Source organism: Podarcis melisellensis (genome assembly GCF_964234715.1).
Source record: "Podarcis melisellensis genome assembly, chromosome: 3".
Taxonomy (NCBI): domain Eukaryota; kingdom Metazoa; phylum Chordata; class Lepidosauria; order Squamata; family Lacertidae; genus Podarcis; species Podarcis melisellensis.
In genome coordinates, this window is record NC_138530.1 from 58971514 (window position 1) to 58995628 (window position 24115).

Here is a 24115-nt window from a genome sequence, read left to right on the forward strand (position 1 = left end):
GAAAGTTCTCTCTGTGGTGGCTCGTTCACAAATGCAACTCATCACTTAATTTATAATAATGAAGTCAGGAATGTGCATTTTGCATCAATCCTAATGCAGCTTAATCAACATATTCACAGAACTTCATACTGTTCCAGTTCAGCAACAAGAACAATTCATAGTCTTAGTTTGCATACACAATGGTACCTCGGGTTACAAACGCTTCGGGTTACAAATGCTTCGGGTTACAGACTCCGCTAACTCAGAAGTAGTACCTTGGGTTGAGAACTTTACCTCAGGATGAGAACAGAAATTGTGTGGCGGCAGTGGGAGGCCCCATTAGCTAAAGTGGTACCTCAGGTTAAGAACAGTTTCAGGTTAAGAACGGACCTCCAGAACGAATTCAGTTCTTAACCAGAGGTACCACTGTAGCGCTAAACTATGGTTTAGTCACTAAGCCAGGGATGCAAGGATAAGCTGAAGTGAGCCTCAGGCTCATGTGCCTCCCAGACTAACTCCACCTCTGGTGTGGCTACAAGGAGACTGCTTCCATTTTTGATTAATGCTCAATGGAGGTGATTTAGCTTTGGAAACAAAACAGCTTCATAAACTTAGGTTTTGAAGTTGACTCAGTTTCAACTATTGCTGAGACATCCAGGTTAAGACCATAGCTGTCAAGTGTCCCTTATTTGAAGGGACAGTCCCATGTCCCGCTGCTGTCCCTTATTGATGGATGTCCCTTAAATGTCCCTTAAATGATGTCACTTAAATTTCAAAGGAAGCAGCTCCTCTCCCTCCCTCCTTGCCGGCCAGGGAGAAGGGAGGGTCCAACTGTGTTGCTTGGCTGTGTTGCTCACCCAATAAGAAGTCTAAGAACGACTGGGGGTGGAGCTTGCATGCCTTGTGTGTGGCTAGTTAATGCAAGCTGAGGAGTTTTTTGAATGCTGGACGCCATTTTGTTGCACGTGCTGCTGCAAACTTTGCAGTGCAAAGCCAGGCCGGGGAGCCATCTTAAGTTGAAGCTGCATAGGCCTTGTGGTGCATGTGATTCAGATTCTATTCAGTTGAACCTCTGGTTACAAAGTTGGTTGGATAGTGTTCTCGAAGCTACCCAGCATGAGTTTGACCAGACTGCAGGAGGACAGGAAGACTGGAGTGCCTGGAACAGGTGAGGCTGCAGGTCCCTTATTTTGGTTGCTGGTCCCTTATTTTCAAGGCTGCTGGTCCCTTATTTTCAAATCTGTAAGTTGACAGCTATGGTTGAGACATTATGACAAACTGCAATATTGTAAACCACCCTGTGATCCTTGGATGAAGGGTCGTAAATGACTCAAAAGTGAAAGCTTCTAAACTCTTCCTTGGAGTTATGGAAGAGATAGTGGGGAGAGCAAAAGCTCAAGAGTCACTTACCATTATGTGTGAACACAGCCACATAGTTTCTCACAGAGCATCCCGGTTTAAATTATATTTTTGTTCCTATCTCCAGAACAAACCTCTACAGAGTTTTATTAGAGAAAGCATTGCTATATACAAGTTGCAGAGAACCCCCTTGCCCATTTTGTTTTCCGGGACTGAAGAGGAAAAAGAAATATAGCTAACTTGTAATGGGTAGAGTTATACAAAAGATAAGGCTGTACTGTACTTCAAGAGCAGATCAGCACTACTGGCTTCCATGCATTTTTCTTCACCTCGCTATACAACTGTTAACTTCAGGAAGTTCTTTGAGCTAAGTGTTCTGGCAGCATTTTAATTAAAGGAAAGGGAAAAGGTTGAGTATTAATGTGGGTGGTTGAATAGTAGTTTCCAGATGGGGCTGCCAATGCTGAAAAATGTTAATTAGGCCTCCTGCTAGAGAAGAGATTAAAAATGTAGGTAGCAGTGCTTGCAAATGAACCCTGATTTCTGCCGTAATATTGAGAAGGCGGGTAGAGAAGATCCTCTCATCTTTCTTGGGTTTATGATATAAAGATGGGGTCTCAACACACACACACACACATTCTGTTAAATATTATGATTTTTAACCCTGAAATAGTTCACTGAAAAAACCAACACATTTTACCATAGCAGTGTTTGCTCTTTCAGAGTTCAGAAATGATTTCACAGGATTAATTTTTATGCTTTATATCTTCAGTACACATGGATTTTTTTTTCTTCATATATATATATATATATATTATATGTATATATATATATATTCCCTCCCTTGCTGATTTTCTCTCCTACTTGCTCACCCCTCCCCCACAATATTCCTTGTGAAACCTGGAAACGTTGCTTAACTGCCAAGATAAACCTTTCTGTATGCAACATGCCCTCCTGACTGTTTCAGGAGACACATTCACATGAATAATGTAACATGTGATCCATGGACACAACTATGGCTTGATGCCCAGAGAGGTGGCCATGTCTGTTCTAACAATAATAACAAGTCTTGTGCCACCTTGTACAACCCTTAAAGATTAAGGGTTTTGTCAAGAGAACTTAAATCCCACTTAAGACCAACCCTAATAAATGTATTCTGGATTAAGCTGGGGTTGCAATATTTCAAGCAGTGAAAATCCGGACAGAAAAGTTGTTGAGCTTTTCTTAGTTGGACTCTTCTTCTTTTTTTCTTTTTGCAAAATGCAGTATTCTGGATATGTCCAGGAAATCCCAGATGTACGGCAACCCTAATTAAGCTTTTGTAGGCTGGATGTAACTGGAATAGTCAGAACTGCAGTCAAAATGGAAACTGAAGCCAAAATATCTGCAAAGTCACACACAACATTCTTCACGCATTTGTATCCCCAGGGTTTGTTGGGATATGAACCACATGAACCAGCCTTCTGCCTAATTCCTTTAAGAGTTTCCCCCCTCCCACCACATCATTTGTAACCTGCCAACCTTTTAACCTGCTTAGGTCTAAAAAGAACCCTAAATAGTGCCGAATCAATAGGTATTTGTAATAAACCACAACAGCATGATTTTTTATATATACATCTTTCAGCAGTACAGCACTAATAAAGAAATGAAACCAAAAACAATACAGAAAAATGCTCTTGTTTGAAAAGCAGAATGCGAAAACCAGCATTTTCATTCTTTTACCAATAAAAGGAGAAACTAAGAGAGCAAAGCACAGTGTTTATGTGTCTTGATTTGGCAGGACATAGATGACATCTCCTCCTCCCGTCAGTTCAACTCATAGTGGTTCTGTGTTTAGCCTGGATCACTTGGTCTCTTCCTGAACTGGCTGACATCCCAGGAAAGTTAAAGCCAGCAAGAGTTGCGCAGAAGGAAAGACTTTGGATGCTCCCCCTAAACTGAACTAAGGACAGACTCTGACCAGTAACTCATAGGAAGCACTGTAATGGTTCAGGAGAGTTTAAAGTGTTTTTTTTTTGACTTTCAAGAGAGGACCTAGAGGAACACCACACGTTTTCTTTGCATTACAGGAATGCAGTGTCTACCAGAAGCTGAGGCTTTTTTATCATTTGTTTCCTGCAGCTTAACATCAATTTGTCCCTCTCCTTATAAATTCTTAATTCTACAGTTCCGAGAATGTACAGGAAGCTAGAAATGGCTCTGTTCCAGTCACTAGCAACAGGTGAATTAGTCTGCTCACATCAATCCTGCGTGTGTCTTATATTTGCATCCCTGCAATTTGCAGCCAGTGGTTTAAGTCCTGCCATCTGGTGCACCAGAAACAAGTCAGCTTCATCTTATGCATGACAGTGCTTTAGGTATTTGAAGACCACTGTAATGTCTCTCCTTAATCTTCCTTGGAGGTTTTTAAACAGAGGGGGGGAGGCATCTGCCAGGGATTCTTTAGCTGTGATTCCCGCACTGCAGGGGGCCGGACTAGATGACCCTTGGGATTCTTTCCAACTTTACAATTCTGTAGTTCTATGATTCTCTTCTCCAGGATCAACATACTAAACTCTTTCAACTAAGATATAGCTTCCAGACCCCCCATTATTCTGAGTGTTCCCACAGGGACTTATTCCAGTTTGTCCAGGTACTTCTTAAAATTTGGTACCCAGAACTGAGTACTAGCACTCTAAAGGTGCCCCAACAAGCCAAAGTATTCATATCCAAGGAGGGAAAGCCGCAACAGTTCAAATCACAAGTCCAGTTATTAAAATAATTGTTTCATTCCTTAAAACCACTGTTCACAGTACAAAATTAATTGCCCAACAGAGTTCCCTCTCCCAAATCAGCTTAACACATTATTCAGATTAAATGGGATAATCAATCTTGTTGCTAGCCTGCTGGTGGTTACTCTTTAATAGCAATCACAGCTAAAGTAATTCTAAATCTGATTCACATTTATTGGGTAAAATGATGTTAAAGAGTTGTGGACAGCAGATTTTTGTTAAAACAAATCAACTGATGATGGACAAAAGATCCAAAATATGGTTAGGTATCTTCAAAAATGTATCCAATGTTAAAAATCTGCTACCTTGGTTGGATCTTGATGTATTTGCCACGTGACATTCCAAATCAGGAGCACAGCATCTAGAGGTGGAATATTAGATGTAACGTGGTGCTTTCAGCCATGAAGGCTTGTTCTGCTTTTTTCATTAAAAAAAGTCTAGGACAGGGCTGCAAGTGGTATCTAAAAGAACCAAGCTTCAAAGTTCTCATGAGAACCCACTCAGCCACAATGTAAACTCTTATGCCTACGGAAGCAAGATTGAAGCCCAAAAATGTATTACACCACTTCTGGTGGTTCCCCGCATCCCCAAGCGTCAGTTGACCTTCACTAGGGACCAAGCCTTTAGTACAGCAGGCGCTGCCTTGTGGAACTCTCTACCAGAAGCACTTCAGCAGGAACCATCCCTTCCTTCTTTCAGATGCTTTCTGAGAACTATATTGTTTGAGGCCTTTGCAATATAAAATGTTCTCTTTTTAACCAATCAGTGGAGTGGATGCTTTTTTGCCGATTTTATTCTATGTTGTAAACGCACCTTGATATATTTTTATGAACGTGTGGATTATAATAAACAAAATATTATAAACATCAATTTAATGGTTGACAATTGACTATGGGGTTTTCATAATTCATAATTTCAGAGCAGTCATATCACTGAACCAGGTGCAACATAATTCCAAACCTACTGTACTTTAATCAAATAAAGTAAAGGTAAAGGACCCCTGACAGTTAAGTCCAGTCCAGTTGTGACGCTCATCTCGCTTTACAGGCCAAGGGAGCCAATGTTTGCCCGCAGACAGTTTTTCCGGGTCATGTGGCCAGCATGATTAAGCCGCTTCTGGTGCAATGGAACACCAAAACCAGAGCAGCGCACGGAAACGCCGTTTACCTTCCCGCCGGAGCGGTACCTATTTATCTACTTGCACTGTTTGGCGTGCTTTTGAACTGCTAGGTTGGCAGGAGCTGGGACCGAGCAACAGGAGCTCACCCTGTTGTGGGGATTCAAACTGCCAACCTTCTGATCGGCAAGCCCAAGAGGCTCTGTGGTTTAGACCACAGCGCCACACACATCCCTAACTTTAATCCATAATATGTAGTCTAATCCTGTTTTGTCATAAAAGATGGCTGCTGCAGTGGCTGTGGCTGCACTAGCACCAACTGGTCAATTTCCTACTCTCTGCCAACTCATCAGCAACAATGGGTAGTGTTATATGGTCAGTTTGGACTAGCAAAAGATGCTTCTGCTCAAGGAAGGCATGGCCACCCAATTTCCCCCCTCCACCTAGCACACACACAGCACTCCCCAAAAAAACTGCTCCCTAGGCTTGGGGTCGCCACCCAGAACCGTGGAGAGCAAGAAGGAACACTTTCTGCTAGTACAAAATCACCGATGGATACAACTCAAAGGTTGACGTAAAAGTATCAGAGGAACTATGACAGCAACCTGTCCAAACAATTCAGTTTGCCAGCTTTAAATTTTATGTCACATTTGGTCATGTGCAAAGGTATATAGTTGCTGTTTTGAATCAATCTTTTTTCTCTTTGAAGAAGAACAGGGATCCTGTCAAGGCCAATGATGGTTCCTTTCCTACAGAACAGAGGAAGCTGAGCCAGTCAGAGACCCATTTTATCAGGCATCACATTTCACTCATGGCAAACAGCTGTTTCATTTAATGTTTCAAGTTCTCTACTAAGGAAAGGGGGATGGCGAGGGGTGGGGAAGACAGAAACACACTCAGAGCAGTCTCTCCCGTCCAACTTCTTTACCAAATTAATGCAGAGGTATCACATTGAAAAGCCATCCCTGGAAATTAAAGGGCTTAACAACGAAGGACTATAGCTATACGCAATCATCTCTGCATTTAACATCATAAACTGTAATCGCAAATATCAAGATTATAAAAAAGGTTTAATTTACAGAGATTTAAAAAACATAATTTTATGTGATTTAGCTTTTTAATTTTTTATGGATTGTAGGCAAGCAAAAACAACGCAAGCTCCCTTCTCTCCCTCCCCTCCCCCTACGCCAGCTGTTGGCGCATCTCAGTCCCATTCTTTCTCACTACAGAAACAGCCAAAGTGGTATGATGGCTCTCTGATGGCCTCCTATGTACCATCATTTCTGTTACAACACTGAAAATGTATCATTGGCATTGTTACTCCTGTCTGGAATGCACTGCTGACATCACCTCTTAGCCATAACTATAAAAACAGAGCAGTTAATTGAAGAAATGTTTATATGGCAAACAATGGCCACACACCACTTGTGACAGAGGGAAACACACAAACACACACACACACACACAGAGTGAGCTCTTCTGTCCACAGTTGTTTTCAGGCAGGCATATAACCATCCCACTTCTTCTCAGATGCGTATAACAGCAAGGCAACACATTTTTGTCATGGTAGTGTGTACTGTCACCTCTTTTTCTGTTGCCCATGGCAGCCATTTTGTGCTGGCACCTATAGCATTTTTATCCACACCATTGTTTTACCTCAAAAAAGCACTGCAGCAAGGAACGTGCCCACAGTCGCTATCTATGCTTTTTACTGGAATACCAGTAACAGGACTCTACTTACTGTGTAGTAGAGTCATAACACACCTAGTTTATTCCTCTGGATGTTTATGCATGACTAAATTAAGAAAAAAAAACTGTATTCCCTCATTACTAGTAGCATTTGTTTTTATATTTGGTGCCCGGAGAAGGGAGAGTATTAACAGCGTGAAGCTGGGAAAACTCCATAGGAAAAACCACCACATTCACCAGGAGGATTCTGAAACAGATTATTGATATGGCCTCTTCTTGTCTTTGACTCTATTAAATATAGGCTTCTAGTTCATATACCTAGTGCTTCATTCTTGATACATTCAACAGCATCAAGAATTTTCATTCTAATTAATGGTTAGATAGTGGCATATAATTCTAATGATGGTTAAATTTCAGCACATTTAAAGTACTCAGAGTTCAAGGCACCAAAATTTTTGGGTATACCTTACCCAAGGATAAAGAACTTCTCCGAGTATGGGTTGTTTATTTTTAAGGTAGAATCTTTAATGCACATGTAAACAGCCAATACTCTCAACATAAGACAAGGGCCTCTGCTGTCACACATCTCTTCCTCCATTTCTAGGTCATATACTAATGTTTCCTGACTTCAGAGCTAGTCTTCAAAAACGTATTTTACTCCCATTGCTACCCCAAGAAAGACACTAACGTTTTATGCTTTAATATTTACAGCTGGTATTGTAGGCATGGTATCTTCAATACAAAATGGCAAACGTAAAGTTATTCAATTAAAGCTTTGTTTAACTGATCACTGGAAACCAGTTTTATCAGGGAGGGCTCAGTTAACAGCATGCTTCTTCATTAATTTATTTTTGCCTGCTTTAGTCTCACAATCAGCGATTTTTTTCTAAAAAAATGTTTAGGGGTACTCTCATTTTCCTACTCATATTGAAATACTGCCCCCCAATGAGGCCAAACTTAGATTCACAAAATGTTTAGGGTATGTGTACCCCTGCATCCCTCCATGAAAAAGCGCTGCTCACAATAAATGTGAAAATCAGTTTCATATGAATGCTAGGAATGGGGATGGAAAGCCAAATTTTATTTTGGTAAGAAAAAACTTCTTATCTTATGGAAAATCCCTTTAGACCTGTTTTATGTGGAAAAGCAAAAGAACTACAGGTGAACCTAATTTACTGTCAGGTAATCCAAAAGTACAGTGCAGATCTTACATTTTCATACCTCTAAGAGAAAGTGTGTGCGTATTACCAGTTGCTAAAACAGAAGTCAAGCTGGGGGATGACAAGAAGGAACAATCTGGGCTGGATCACTACATTGTGATTCATGCTTGCATTTTGAATGTGTGAACTCATCTTATCAACACTTGAATTCTTCCTAATATAAATGTTCCATCTGGCATTTGTTTTCTCTAGGCACCAAACTAGGCATAGCCTATGCATATGTTAGTCATGTGTAGGGCAACATGCTGAATCAGGAGCAAGGCTAGGCTTTTTTACCCTGTCTCCAACATCTCATCTGATTTCTCTGACAATGCAGCTGGCTGTAAAGAAACTTAAGCGTGTGAGCGAGCTCTTGATCACATGTGGGTCCTCTGCGCAACTGAGGCACTAGGACAGACAACCATGTGCAATATGTGGTCGACAAGAGAAAAGCAGATGGGTTGTCGACAGTGAGGCTAAAAACACGATCCCACTCCTGATTCGACATGGCTTTGCCCTACATGCAAGTAAGTCATGCATGGGGCTATGACAGTGGCAGATCATAAGCAGATGCCCTCATACTTAAATGATCATAAGAGAAATCTCATACTGAGGAATATTTAAAGCACTAAGGAATTATTGCAGTGCATTATATGTAGGGCTGTGGAATGCTCTCCCCTGGGTGGTTCGGCTGGTGCCTTCATTATACACCTTTAGCCGCCAGGTGAAAACAGTCCTCTTTGAACAGGCCTTGGGCTGATTAACTTCCTATGCCCTATTCAATGTGTTTTGGGGAGGGGAGAGGGGAGGGAGTTTTTTTTATTATGTATTTTGTGTTTTTATCTTGTATTTTTATACTGTATCCTAAGATCTACGGATGAAGGGCAATATACAATTGTAATTAATTGATTAATTGATTAATTTGGGGAAAGTACACTGGCAGAAGAAGGCCACAATATACCAAAACCTAGATGCTAGGTCATATAATATATTTAAATTTATTTTATTTTGACCAGAACAATGGAGGCCAGGCAGTGGCGTAGCGTGGGGGGTGCAGGGGGGGCCAGCCGCACCGGGCGCAACGTCTGGGAGTTAGGGTTGGGGGCACAAATTCACGGGTTAGGGGGCACAAATCCACGGGTTAGGGGGCGCAAATTACTTGCCTTGCCCCGGGTGCTGACAACCCACGCTACGCCACTGAGGCCAGGTACGCATCAGTTAGGTTGAGGAAATGTTTGGTTTGCTGATGTGAACCAAACTGGTCTATACTGAGTTGGAACCTTGCACATTCCCCTCACCAACCAATAGACATTTGATCCAAGAAAGAAAGAAAGTTAATCAGGCAACAGAGATGTGATTTTAATTTCATTGCAAATACCTTCTCTGTGTCTTGCCAGTAACGAAGAAGCTGGTATGGGAGGAAAGAACAAGCTGTTGAATCTATGAGGTTTTTGTTTTGGTTTTTTCAAACCTTTTCTCCCACAATGTTTCAGAATATTCTCATTTTTTTAAGTGGCTTATAGCACATAATTAAAATAAAATAAATTAACTCCCAAGTTATAGCAATGTATTCTGCTTCACAGAAACATGTGTTTAAAAAATCAGGAGCCAGAAGTAGTTATTTTTATACTATACAGTTTTAAATTGCTTCCGAACAAGTAAGTTTATCTTTCTCAAGCATTTAAAAAGGAGTGGTTGGTGACATTTTTAAACTCATCAAGGCCGAACAAAAGGTTAGTCACCAGTATTTTGCACAACATTATTTATCTGATTCTATTCCTGTTTCTGCACACTGTCAACTATTTCTTTCCTTTTAAGTTTACAGGGTTTTTTTGGGGGGGGGGTAGCGCTTTAAGAAAGTAGCCTGGAAACTATGGCAATTTATACCCTAAGACTACAACAGCAGCCTACCAAATAAATATCCCCTTTGCCAAATCCCTAACCCTACATTACACATACAAATGTATTCTGCTAGCAGCACTTTGCAGAGTGAAGCAGCAAGGGAATATTGCACTCATTTTCTATGACATCACAGTCAAAACAGAATCCACAGGCAGATTACCATTCATTAACACTCCTCTGAATTTATGTACCAGAAATGTGTCCAATTTGAGAAGGGATGTGTGTATGCATGCCACTGTTCCATACTAACACTTCAGTAGTCCTGCCTTCAAACATATAAATATGGGGTGCAACAGTGTGAGCTTAATTTGGCGAAATATTGAAAGGAAAAACACCAGAACAAAGGAAGGGGGAGAGGTGGGGTCATGGCCTAGGGAGAGTCCTGTGGGCCAGACGGAGAAGTCTAGAGGGCTCTGCCTGGCCCCTAGGACTGCTGTTCTCCACCCCAGAATATAGACTTCTATTTATATCTCGCTACCTGAGCTGTGGGGACGCAGGTGGCGCTGTGGGTTAAACCACAGAGCCTAGGACTTGCCGATCAGAAGGTCGGCGGTTCGAATCCCCGCGACGGGGTGAGCTCCCGTTGCTCGATCCCTGCTCCTGCCAACCTAGCAGTTCGAAAGCACGTTAAAGTGCAAGTAGATAAATAGGTACCGCTCCAGCGGGAAGGTAAACGGTGTTTCCATGCGCTGCTCTGGTTCGCCAGAAGCGGCTTAGTCATGCTGGCCACATGACCCGGAAGCTGTACGCTGGCTCCCTCGGCCAATAAAGCGAGATGAGCGCCGCAACCCCAGAGTCGGCCACGACTGGACCTAATGGTCAGGGGTCCCTTTACTTTTACCTTTACCCTGCCTGAGTGAAGTCCTCTGAAATCCCATAGATTTCAAAGGCAGAATAAAACGCATCAATGAAAAGTTTCAAAAATGCTGGCAGGGCAATCCTATGCACCAGTGACATATGAGGGAGGAAAACTGTTGTTTCTGTGCCAGTGTGGCATCACTCACTCAGCCGAGGAGGAGGCTGAAAAGTAGGAACAAAGACAATCAGAAAATGGCATTAAAATAGCAGACACCACCCACCAGCATCACCAAAGCCTCCCAATCGTAGTCTGTGCCAAACATGGTGCCCACCCACCCACACAAAGGGAGCCAATGAACTCAAGATGGCAACTTATCCCAGGTTCGCTGTACACACAGTACTTAAAATGATGACACAACACTCCCAGTGTCACAGCAAACAATGACTGCCTTACTTCCAAGTTCTACAAACACAGGTTTGAATCTCCTTGCACTGCTTACAACCACCATTTTGGAGCACAGAACATAGGCAATAAATGAGAGTGTACACAAACACACAGAGTGCACACACAAGGCATTAATACATTTAAGGGTGGAGAGAGCCCACAGGAAGGGGCCACAACACACAATAAACACACTGCCAGGAGCAGGCTCCAGTGACTTAATGCATATAGCAGGGAGGCAGCAAGCAAAGACATTAGATTGAGCCTCATCAGGAGAAAGTCGGGAACATCCCTTATTCGCCTTTTTGCATGCATAGCCAAAAAACAATCATGTCAGGGGCAAACATGAGGGAGTAAATGTGCTCCTGACCTGTGCTTTCCCTGTCCTGCCCATACTGATATCTTCGATTGAATCAATAAACAGGCTCAAAGTAGCTTCATTCTCTTTCCCAACAGTACTCTTGTGATAGTATACCTATTGGCTTTATGACTGTGACAAATGGAAATTTGTTTACTGTACCTTTGAATTCTTATGAGCTTTATTTATAATCAAGGGAAAGAAGGTTGTAGAAGTGTGATTTTCCTTAAAGAACAGGTCAGATAAAATCAGAAATCACAAGCTGATGCAGAAAGGAGCTCACCAAAAATCCCAAATACTGTACAGAGAAACAGGAGTTTGTGTGTGTGTGTGCTACAGGGATCTTTTTCTTGTAACAGTTTTTTGACTGTCTAATGTGCTGCTTCAGCCAAACACTTATGAGGTGTATGCTCATACTCTTGTGTCAAAGTGCCATTACTAGCCAACTGAACTGTGGCAACAATCAATTGGTATGTTCTATACTAGCAGTGGCTGACCGGGGGTGATTCTCAAGATGTAGGTGACTACAACTCCCAGCAGCCTTCATCAGCATGGCAAATGGTACTTTGTAATCCAAAAAAATCTGAAGACTACAGTTTCCCCACCCCTATTCCATACACAGAAAAAGACCTGAAACTCATTGGTAAATCCAATGGAGTACAAAAAGTAGATGTTGCAATACCATAGTCAGTTCTTCCTTGCTCTCCATCAACCCCAATTTAGTCAGGACATCAATGATTTCCATGATGGGTGCTTATGTTATCTTACAAGGCTAAGAAATCTTGATCCACTGCATAGTGATGCCAAAGATCGAAGCAGATCACAAAAGCATCTCAAGGAGCTCAAGCAAAGGCACTGGCAAGAGCCATTTGTTTTCCTCTAAACTTTCTTCCCTAAGGCATCATCAGAGAACACAACATAGATGCTTTCACGATTTGGTAGTTCTTTCAGATTCTTTACATGCGCTGAGGGCCAGAGTAACAGAACACCTATTTTTCTCAATGGCTATTTCTCACCAACTCCACTAAGAAAAATACCTGAAATCTTGAGCAGAGCACCAGTGAGGGAAAGGGACCTACCGGTATTTATCCAGGACTGGGAAACCTCTTATGAGCTGAGACTGAGAGCCATATTTTCCCCGTGGAAAACTTTTGGAAGGCAAATTCAAAAAGTGGGTGGGGATAGGTCCACATAATCACACACAAGAAGGTGCACAGATACACACTTTTCCTTTTTTTACCAGCTAGTTGTCAGTTCAAAATTCACATCCAGCGTCTCTGAAAGGATAGCACGCTCTGACAGAAAGATTGCATGCTCTATCAAAAATCACTGGAGAGTCCAAAAGAATCAACAGGATCACACTCTCTGTGTTTTTCTTCCTACAGGAAGACCAAGGCACATTCTGTGCTGAAAATAAGACCTGAAGCATATGCACTTATTTGCAAGTTTTCACAGATCTTCTGTTATAGGTATAGCTCTCAAAAATATATCCACAATCTGTGGTACAACATATGGAGGAACAGATACGTGAAGCCGTTATCTAGGGGCCAAATCTGAATTATTCTGTCAGTATTACTATAATTTATTATAGTAGAGGCATAGGATGTATCCAATTTATCTATTCACTAGCATTTGTGTTATTTTTATGCAGCTTCAACCAATACAGTATTCACTTGTTGGGGTAATTATTGTTACTGTTTCTCTAAAACAAGGAGTACCTTTGCTACAGTATTTGTAAGTAGCTGTCAGTGACATGGTTACTCGGTCAGCATAAGACCAACTTCCTCTGTGTGCACATAGGAAAAATGCTTTTGTTATGTTCATAAACAGGAAGTCCCCAACCCCAGGAGATCTAAGAGTGAACTAGCTGAAAACCAAGCTAGCTTTTGACCTAAGATACTGCCTTCATTGACTGCCAAACACAACAACAGCAGGATTCTATGGGCTAATAACTATTTGATTACAGGAGAGGGGAAACATATTTTGGTCCCATCTTCCCAGTAAGAAAACACCCTGACAAATAAAAAGGTTTGGTTACCAAAATGACCAGTTCCAAGGGATCCAAGCATTACTTTGTGAAGAATTATTACGGAGCATTACTCCTTTGAAGCTTTTGAAGCCCACAAGCATGCTTTATACAGTATATTAGTAAGCAAGAGAAAAACACAGTATCTAACCTATCCCTTTAACTTTAGAAAAAACTTTTAAACATAATTTCTTGAAAGGACACAAGAAGAAGAGTAAGTTATGCAAAACTCTTAGATATTTTTGACTGAATATTTTGATTGATTATTTATCTAAACATTTATATCTCACGTTATACCTGAAGCTCTCAAAAGCAACTTACAGGTAAGCATTGTAACTAAACAACCAGAAATACAATTAACTAGAAAACCCTGCCTCTGGAATCACATCCCCAGCCATTTCTGGAACGGAGTAGAAAATTAGCTGGTTGGGCTTCTCTTGGAAGTAAATTCTACAATGAGGCAAAAACCAGCACCCTGTTCCTGGATATGGCTGCCAACCTCATTTCAGAATGCAGGTGCATTCCAAGCACACCTCCTCTGATGATCTCAAAACATCTGGGGTGTAAATATAAGAAAAGCACTTTGAGGGAATTTATCACAGCTGATGACCAATACAAATGCAAGCAATGGTGGTGGGAGGTCGGGAGGCAATTAGAAGATACCAGAAATGGGAGATTGAATTTGTATAAAGGCAATCCTCATTTTGCATGGAGGTTACATATTAGACCTCCACACGCATCAGCGGGGCCTGCATAAAATATTCCACCCTGACCTTTTAGTGACGTTTTAGGATCACTTCCAGGTTCTGCAGTGTACACATGTGTGTGACCGCACGTCAATCAAAACATACAGAAAAAATACAGAAGTTGCCTGTATTTGGTCCTGCCCCCAGAGATCTGTAAATTACCTAATATAAATTGTAGAAGTCTTTAAAAACTTGGTTTTCTTTTAAGCTTCAAGGCTGCCCATGGATTTCCTACTCCATAATTTCTTTTTCCTGGCTTTCACTGTATGTGGCTGTCCTTATGGCCCAACACACAGATATCCTCACCAGTGTTGGAAACTGAGATATGAAAGCTAGGAGCTAAACAGCACCTTAAACCTAGATAATGGGTGCAACAACAGAATGTCTAGGTGTGCTTTTTATAACCAGAATAAAAGCTGAAAATGAATGAACTGCAGCTAAAATATTATGTTCATTGTACACAGGATCCAGTCTGTCCCCTGCCTACACCCCCCCCCCTAATATTCTTAAGAGGGTCTCTTCTCCAGTCTACAGAGAGTAGCTGGTGGAAAAAGGTCTTCCCCTCCTTCCACGCTGCAGCTTTAATCTAAAATCTTTGGTGCAGTACTGTGCCCAGAGCTCAGAAATTGCTTGCACTAATGAAATTCCGTGTCACAAAATGCACCTAGAACAATGGGAGTTTTGAACACTGATTCTCCCAGGATGATCACACTGTACAATATAGCTACCGTCTTCTGTGCAAATTATGTGTCCACTTAAAGGTAAAGGTACCCCCTGACCATTAGGTCCAGTCACAAACGACTCTGGGGTTGCGGCGCTCATCTTGCTTTACTGGCCGAGGGAGCCAGCATACAGTTTCCGGGTCATGTGGCCAGCATGACCAAGCCACTTCTGGTGAACCAGAGCAGTGCACGGAAACGGCGTTTACCTTCCCGCCAAAGCGGTACCTATTTATTTACTTGCACTTTGACATGCTTTTGAACTGCTAGGTTGGCAGAAGCTGGGACAGAGCATCGGGAGCTCATCCCGTCATGCGGATTCGAACCACCAACCTTCTGATTGGCAAGCCCTGGGCTCTGTGGTTTAGACCACAGCACCACCCGCGTCCCCTTTGTGCCCACTTACACAGCTCCTTTTGCTTTGCTGTCTCCAAATACCTGAACACACTATGGATATTTCATTCTAAAAACAGACATCACCCTTGTAGCGGTTTCCCTTTAGCCATCTCAAATCCAGCAGTTCTCAAAAGCTTAAAACTTTGATTAGCTGAAATACCACAAACGGTCCATCTGAGGACCACTTATCACACTGACATCTATAAAATGTTACAGATTTTATGATTTAGATGAAGCATCTGAAACATACCTGTTAGACAAACAGTTGTATGTAAAAAATAAACAACACCTTATTAGGTGAGCAAGTAGGACACACTGTAGGATTTAAGTCTTCTTTTATGTTGAAAATCTAGGCCTATCTTTCATGGAAGAGGGTCAATGTCCTCAGATGTCAAGTAGGTTACATCTAAGCAAGATTAAAGGCAAAGGTGGTAGATCAGATTGGTAACTGGGAGCTCACAGGTTGACTATGGCTTCTTGAGAGAGTTGTCTGGTCCGCAGCTGCCAACAGCTTGCCCATGAGAACAGCCTGCTGGATCAAGCCAGTGGCCCATCTAGACCAGCATCCTATTCTCACATTGGCCAACCACATGCCCATGGGAAGCGTGCAAGACCTGAGCATAACAGCATCCTTCTCTCCTACGGTTCCCAGCCACTAGTATTCAGAAGCACACTGGCCTCTGACAGTGAAGGTAGAGGCACCATTGAGAGCCTTTTCCTCCATGAATTTGTCTAATCCTTTTTCAAAGCCACCCAAGTTGTTGGGCAGAACTGCCTCTGTTGTTAGCAAATCCCACTGTTCAACAATGTGCTGTGTGAAAAAGCACTTTCTTTTGTCTGTTCTGAATCTTCCAACATTCAGCTTTGTTGGATGTCCGTGCGTTGTAGTGTTACGAGAGAAAGAGAGAAACTCTCTCCATCTGTCCCTCCTTTTCCTAAGTGCATGTTGAACTAGAGTGGGAGACTGGCTGTGCAAGGGAGAAGAATTGCCCCCTCACAGACATTCTGGTTTCCCCCCTCCTCTCAGCTTCCCTGGAAGAATTCCAACTAAGGAAGTGTATCTGGACTCCTCCTTCCTCTGACACACCCTGCCTTATCCTAGTTCTTCCAGGAAATGTGGATTTGCAAATCAAGGTGGGGGGAAGGCTTAAAATTATATTAATGGTCTGTTGGTATAAACTGTTTGATTGAAAAGCTTTCTGTAATTTTTTAAATAGATAAATCTTCTCGACACAATGCTCCTTACTGCTCCCCTATTCAAGAAGTACTGAGGGAGGGGTATCTGCGTTTAAACTGGCCACCATAGAAACACATATTAAACAATATTGTTTATAAAGCATCTAAAACAGTTGGGTGCTGTACAATGATGAGCAATACACAGTAACCATGAAGCTACCATCAGAGAAGGAAAATATTTAGAGATTCTAGGTCTCTGTGGCCCCAATAGAACTCTCCTTTGATGTCTACCCAACAGTGCTTTTGGCATTCCTTTTCAATAGCAGCCTCCCTTCCTCTAATCCAGCAGTTCTCAACCTGTGGGTCCCCAGATGTTGTTGGACCACAACTCCCATCATCCCTGAGCTCTGGCCTTGCTAACTAGAAGTGATGGGAGTTGTAGTTCAGCAACATCTGGGGACCCATAGGTTGAGAAAAGCTGTTCCATGCCAAGTGGCAAAGTGTTCTTAACTGCCATATGAGTCAGGAGTCTACTGTTTTAAGGACTCACACCACACATGACGAGTTGGGCTGATTTACATACATCATTCAAGATTTCATCACTCACACCTGACAGGGTGATGTCAAGGAAGAAACAGGAAACACAAGCAACCTACACTTCCTGTTCTTCCACATCTCTGCCACACATATGAATGAATTAGGGCCAATGCAGGGACAGTAGGCAAGAGAGATGGGAAATCCCATGTGAGGTACACACACAAAATGCAGACCTGCCATCCAAACTTTGTGTGCACATTGTTCAAAAATCAGTGTACCTACATTAATGGTAATATGTGAAGTGTTTAGCTGCTCTGAATCATGCAGTTATCTGGATTGTGCCTGCATTTGTATTCTATGGAAAGCAGTAAGATGAGCACACACAGATTCAAACTTAAACAACTGGGGTAGTTCTTATATGGCACTGCAATTTTAAAAGACATTTTAAACATTTGTGGTATCAATTTAGGTTGTATGTGCAATCTTCTTTTATCTTAGCAGGCACTAGCTGATACATTGTTAAATTAATGGAACTCTTTTGTGTGCTGACATTTCAAAATTTCAGATACGGAACAGTATTTCAGATTACTGAACAGCAATTTAAATCAAGTACAGCCTTTAAAAAAAAACATGCCTTGAATAACTTGAATATTCTCAACATATATTAAATAAAAAGTTAATGATCCCTGTTTCCCCATTTTCCTATTAGAATGTCAGCTCCAACGTCTGATTTTTTTTGGGGGGGGGGTGTTAAAACAAAATATTACATAGATTACCATTGTTAAGGCTTTTTTAAAAAAACAGAACACTGTTGACATTTTAACACATACACATACCCCTTCCCTGAAACTATGCTTTATTTCTAAGTTTTAATAACTAGAAATACAACAGTGCAAAAGGGGAGGGGACAGGAATGTGCAAAAAAGCAGATGTGTAGCCACCGAGCCTACACTAACAGTGCAAACGCATGATAGGAAACCACGCTTGTGGTAACAAAATAAAGCGTGTAAAAGGAAAAACTGGGCGTAGACTCTTATGACCTACGTGCTGCGAATCTCAGCAACAAAAAGCAGTTGTTTTCTTACTTCTTCTTGTTGTTTTTAAAATCAGGAATCGAAAGAATCAGAACTATGCGTTTCACGGAAAGCTTTAACCCTCCCCAAAAGTTGTTGTTTTTTTTTAATTTTTTATTACTTTTATTATTATTATTATTAAAAGAGGCAATTCAAAATGACATGAAGCCAAGCCAAGCCGTTCCTTTCAAGGGGAGGAGCAGGGAAAGAAAGAAAGAAAGAAAGAAAGAAAGAAAGAAAGAAAGAAAGAAAGAAAGAAAGAAAGAAAGAAAGAAAGAAAGAAAGAAAGAAAGAAAGAAAGAAAGAAAGAAAGAAAGAAAGAAAGCTGCTCCTTTAAGAGAAACTCTTGCTAGACCCCCGCCCCCCAAAGAGGCTGTATTCTACTTTTCCTTGGATCAAGAAACCTGTATAGTACAGTTGGGAAGGTCTGCTTCTCGCGCAGCAGCATCTGAAAGCAACACTTGGTTGACATTAATGCTGGTGTAGACTCTCTCCCGGCTGCGAAGGAAACACGATCAATCTTGCGGGGTGGGGAGGGAGAGTCGTCCTGCCTGCGTGCGCGCCGCTTCCCCCGCTGCACTCACCGCTTGCGTGCTCGGAGAGAGTGGAGACTGACGTCTGGCCCATGTCTTGGTCCTGGCAGAGGGCCGGGGGTCCTACAATCAGGCCGCCCTCTCGGTCCTTCGGTAAGGTCTCCTCTCCCACGGAAGCTCCCGAGGGCTCATGGCACCTTCTCCCGGCGCTCGCTCGCTGGCTCGCTGCAATTAGCAGCCTCCTCCTTGCAACTTCTGCCGCCTCCCCTTGCGCGCGAGTTGCTAAGCCCTCCTCCGGCTCCTCCCTCCGCCTGTTGCTGCTGCCGCCCAGCTCAGCCTGCTCCTGCTCAGCCGAATGCCTGTCATTCCTCTATGCAGATTAACTCGGGCCAGAGGGAGCGAGCCCCGAGCTGGTACAGCCACGCCAGGCTCCCTCGCCGAGATCATCCGGCGCCACAACAGTTGCAGTGTGTGGCTTTAAGCTGCTCGCACAAAGAACACGGTGTTAAACGACCCTGTAGGGCTCGGTTGACAAAAAAAGGAAAGTACTTAGTCGTGGCATTTAAGTTTGCAAAAAGGTCTTGTTTTCCCCAAAGGGGCTTATCCCTGCTCAGTTTCCCGACCTTAGAGGGCCGCTTTCATGCGCTTCTGCTGGCGCTAACTGCTGCTATAGGTTAGATAATTGCCTCTAGAGAGGTAGATATCCTAGCCTCTTGCAGCAAAAGGAAAGAGTCCTTTGGGCCTTAAATACTAAAGGATTTGCAGTGCCACAAAAAAAGTGTTTTTAGACCTTTGGACTAATTTACAGTTCCGTCAATAAAGCATTGCGCTTTCGAATAATGGATAAAAATCTGAGCAAGTGTCTGGGGCCTGAACTGCACAATGCATCAGATCCTGTAGGGAACTGATATGGGACTGAAACACAAAGGGATTCCAGCATTAGGATTTTAAAAAAGAGAGAGAACGGGTACGCATGTCTTCACCTGGTGAGTCACAACACTTCCTTGCATACAAAAGTTCAAACTGCATTGCTCAGGAAAATGCATCTTACACATTTCCGCACCTGCTTTGCTAATCTGGTGCTGGACAGCAGGCAAAATCTAAAATTAATTCCATAAGCTGTTTCATACCCTCTCTAGAAAAATCCGATTGTAACTTTGAATTGGATTTTGTACCTTAATCTAGTGGCAAATAATTACTTCTGTATCTTGCATAACTTTGTTCTGTGCTTCATTTCCTATTGTCTGGTGGTCAGGTGTCTTGGGAACAAAGGAAGCATCTTTTCACAGTTCCCAGTGCAAATTGTTTCCAGTACAGGTTGTAACAGGATATATACTGCGCAGTTATATACAAATGACTTCAATGGGTCTTATTCCCAGCTAACTGGATAAAGAATGTAGCCATAGATGTTCTCCGCTTAATAAAAAGAACGTTTATATTAAGAACAAGTGCCTCTGTCCTTTAAAATTATGCTCATTTTCTTCTTGGTTAAAATATGGAAAGTCAACAAAGCGAGTTTCACCAGCTATTTAAGAGGGGTTATTTAATATAAATGTTATTTCACATGACGTAAAACCACTTCTAGAAATCTAACAGAATAAAGCACAAGTTAAGCACTCATTTCCATGTTCTTTCCTCCCAGGGGGCGAAAACTGTTTCACACTGAGCTGCCAAGCAGAGTAGCAGGCCATCACCTGGCGAGAGCCTCCCACCTCCAATCTGCTCAGCCATTCACACAAAATATGGTTGCATGCACCCCAGTCTCCCAAATGGCAAGAGACTCCAGGGGTTTCAGTTTCCTTGGGAAAAAGAAACACCATGATGCAGCTGTAGCATCACAGCCTGATGCCTTCATCTGCCCCAGCTGCAACAAACATGTCTCTCCTGTCTCTGTCTCTACAGCAATAACAGAAGCTGTAAGCCATGGGTAGGCAAACTAAGGCCCAGGGGACGGATCCGGCCTTCTAAATCCAGCCCACGGACGGTCCGGGAATCAGCGTGTTTTTCCATGAGTAGAATGTGTCCTTTTATTTAAAATGCATCCCTGGGTTATTTGTGGGGCATAGGAATTCATTCTTTTTTTTTCCTTTCCAAAATATAGTCCGGCCCCCCACAAGGTCTGAGGGACAGTGGACCAGCCCCCTGCTGAAAAAGTTTGCTGACCCCTGCTGTAACCTTCCAACAGTTTAACTTCACTCCCCCAAAGGCACAGTCCTCCATTGTCTCCAGAGACAAACGTATGTCAACAAATCCTCACTGGGTGGTGGAAAAGACCCCATCCATACGTCTCTATGACATATTTATCAACTGTATTGATAAATATGTAAACTACCCTCACAATTTTCAATTGGTATGAAAGTGTTTAAAATATTTTAAAGAAATAAAAATAAATTTAATTATTTTTAAAGCAAAAGAAAAATGTAGACAGTGTATGAAACATCAGCTGAAGGGAAAGTCAAGTAACTGATCCAGCACTCACTATGCAGGTATGCACATTTGCCATTTCAGTTGTGAAACAAGAGGAAGCCAGGCTCACATTTTATCAGGTTAGGAATTCTTTACAAGCTCTGTTTTCACATTATATTCATCTTCAAGCTTAGATGTCCAAGGAGCAGGTCCTGTATGTCTTGAAGGCCTCCCTCCTTCTTAATTGGTCTAGAGAAGCATTTTGTCATGAAAACAGATTAGGTTGCAAACAGCAAATAGTTTGGCATGAGAAAAATAATTCTTATAAGACATTATGGGCAAGCTTTCATAAGTCTATGAAAGCTACTTTTTTAAAAAAAGGCTACTAATCTCTTGTACAGTGGCACCTACATCCATATAAACTATATGCTTTTCTATAACATACTTACATTATGTTGGCTATTAATAAGATAATAATATCCATAGCAGCAAAAATATGTTTAAAAAATTAAAAAGTGTCAGGAACAGGGAGCATACACTCCAAAAGAAGTGTAAATAAAAAATTACTTGTGCTTCTGAATATGAATTAAATTATTTGCAGGTCAAAACAGCATATACTGTATCACATTAGTCAGTGACTTAACCTGAGAATTTTAGAAAGTATTTCTGATAAATATGCCAAGACTGTTCAGCGGCTGCTTCTATTAAATACCTTGATGTACAGTCATACCTTGGGTTACAGACGCTTCAGATTGTGTTTTTTCGGGTTACGGACTGCCGAAACCCAGAAGTACCAGAACAGGTTACTTCCGGTTTTTGGCAGTCGTGCATGTGCAGAAGCACTAAATCATGCTTTGTGCATGCACAGAAGCGCCAAATTGCAACCCGTGCAGACGCGCCGCTGTGGGTTGCGAACGCTGCGGGTTGCGAATGTGAATCCTGCATGGATCGCATTCGCAACCCAAGTGTCCACTGTATTAGGTTCTTATTGTGTACCACCAACAGGGTTCATTTTTTGTCTGTATTGTGATAAGAAATAAAAACGTTACATAAGAAGAATAGCAATGCTAAAATATAACACTGGGGGCAAGTAAATGAGTTCATAATGTCACTCTCAGGACACTGGAATACACTGGAGAACACAAACTCAAAAATTACATAAGGACTATGTCACACCACACAGCAAAATAAATACTGAATATTACCAGTAGGGTTTGTTGAACGTTCCTTCTTGTATACTTATTAAAGTAAGGAAAACAAAATATACAACAATACAATTATTTAAAGGTGAGTTTTGGTAAGCAATCCAGAGTGACAACATTTATACCAACTAGCTTATGTAAAAGAAATGTAAATGGAACACAGGAAGCTGCCTATACTGAGTCAGACCATTGGTCCATCGAGCTCAGTAATGTCTACACTGACTGGCAGTAGCTCTCCAGAATTTGAGGACATCCAGCAGGAACTTAGGGATGCAGGTGGCGCTGTGAGTTAAACCGCAGAGCCTAGGACTTGCCGATCAGAAGGTCAGGGGTTCAAATCCCCGTGACGGGGTGAGCTTCCGTTGCTCAGTCCCTGCTCCTGCCAACCTAGCAGTTTGAAAGCATGTAAAAGTGCTAGTAGATAAATAGGAACCGCTCCAGCGGGAAGGTAAACGGCGTTTCCGTGTGCTGCTCTGGTTCGCCAGAAGCGGCTTAGTCATGCTGGCCACATGACCCAGAAGCTGTACGCTGGCTCCCTCGGCCAATAAAGCGAGATGAGTGCCGCAACCCCAGAGTTGGTCACAACTGGACCTAATGGTCAGGGGTCCCTTTACTAGCAGGAACTTGCATTACCGTAATTCCTTTTGAAACTGAACTTTCCATGCACTAGGTATCAGTGTTGTGATTTTCATCTCTTTTCCCCTTACATTTTTAATAGCTATATTGCTTGCTTTCTGTTATATGGTGTCTACAGTAAATGATCCTATCTAGTTATTTTTTATTTTATTAAGGAAAAAACTGTATGTTACTTAATTGTATGTAAAACCTCTAAGTGGTTTGTTCGTCTATTCTGCTTTGTTAAACCATCAGTATCCAGCCATTTTAACTCTGCTGACAAAAGCCAGGTTATATGTTTCATTAAAAAAAAAAATCCTTCCTGACCTTAAATCAAGACATTGGAGTATAATTGGTGCTTGGTATCATACGCTAAAGAACAAAATGCCAGATGTAATTTTTAAAGTTCCTGTTTTATATCATTTTATGTCACAGTTGAGTGCAGTATAAACACAATGGTGGCCTGCATTCCATAAATATTTGTTCTTGCTACCAGACAGATTTTGTATTGTTTCTCCAGTGATATTTATTTAGAACTGCTTGTGTGAGAGAGACATATAGATCTATGGAACCACGTAAAGCCATTATTTTTGAATAAAAATAGTTTTGTGGTCACGATGCAGGTCTAGCAAACAGGTCTGTGATTGGCGTTCATTCCAGAATATTGGCCATCAGCAAAATGCCAACATTTTAATGCTTTACTATTTGGTCACAATTCTGTAGCAAATTCCCAAAGTCAAACATGATATTCTTATTAACTATGACATTCACTCCATGGCAATTATGAAATGCTCGCAGCAACCAGGAAGGGTGACTCTGATTTATAAAGCAAAACAAAACTTTAAACTATATTTATATGTTCAGCCAGTGATTGGGGTGTATGGGGTGTTAGGAGAGGGATAGTAGCTATGGTGGGGTACATGTCGTGCTCCTTCTGGGATATTTTGCCCACCTTCGCTCCCCACCCTGCACTCATGTCATGGAATGGCTGGATGCAAAGGAGGGGGGCACCAACTGGATAACCCCCATGGGACCCCCCAGGGGAAGAAGGCTCAGAACCAGGGGGCTGGTG

General features: G+C 42.0%; 1 protein-coding gene across 3 annotated transcripts in view; it reads right to left on the reverse strand.

Annotated features, from left to right (window-relative positions):
* PHACTR2 (phosphatase and actin regulator 2) overlaps positions 1-24115 on the reverse strand; it is a 67724-nt gene that overhangs the window by 35426 nt on the left and 8183 nt on the right. Inside the window, exon 1 of one of the 3 annotated variants that reach the window (XM_081905174.1) lies at positions 18872-19101. The exons of the other annotated variants lie outside the window; for them this stretch is intronic. Coding sequence (XP_081761300.1) covers positions 18872-18914 — 43 coding nt within the window. The 5' untranslated portion in view covers positions 18915-19101. Of the gene's footprint in view, positions 1-18871; positions 19102-24115 lie in introns of those variants that run through there. 3 annotated transcript variants of the gene reach the window in all.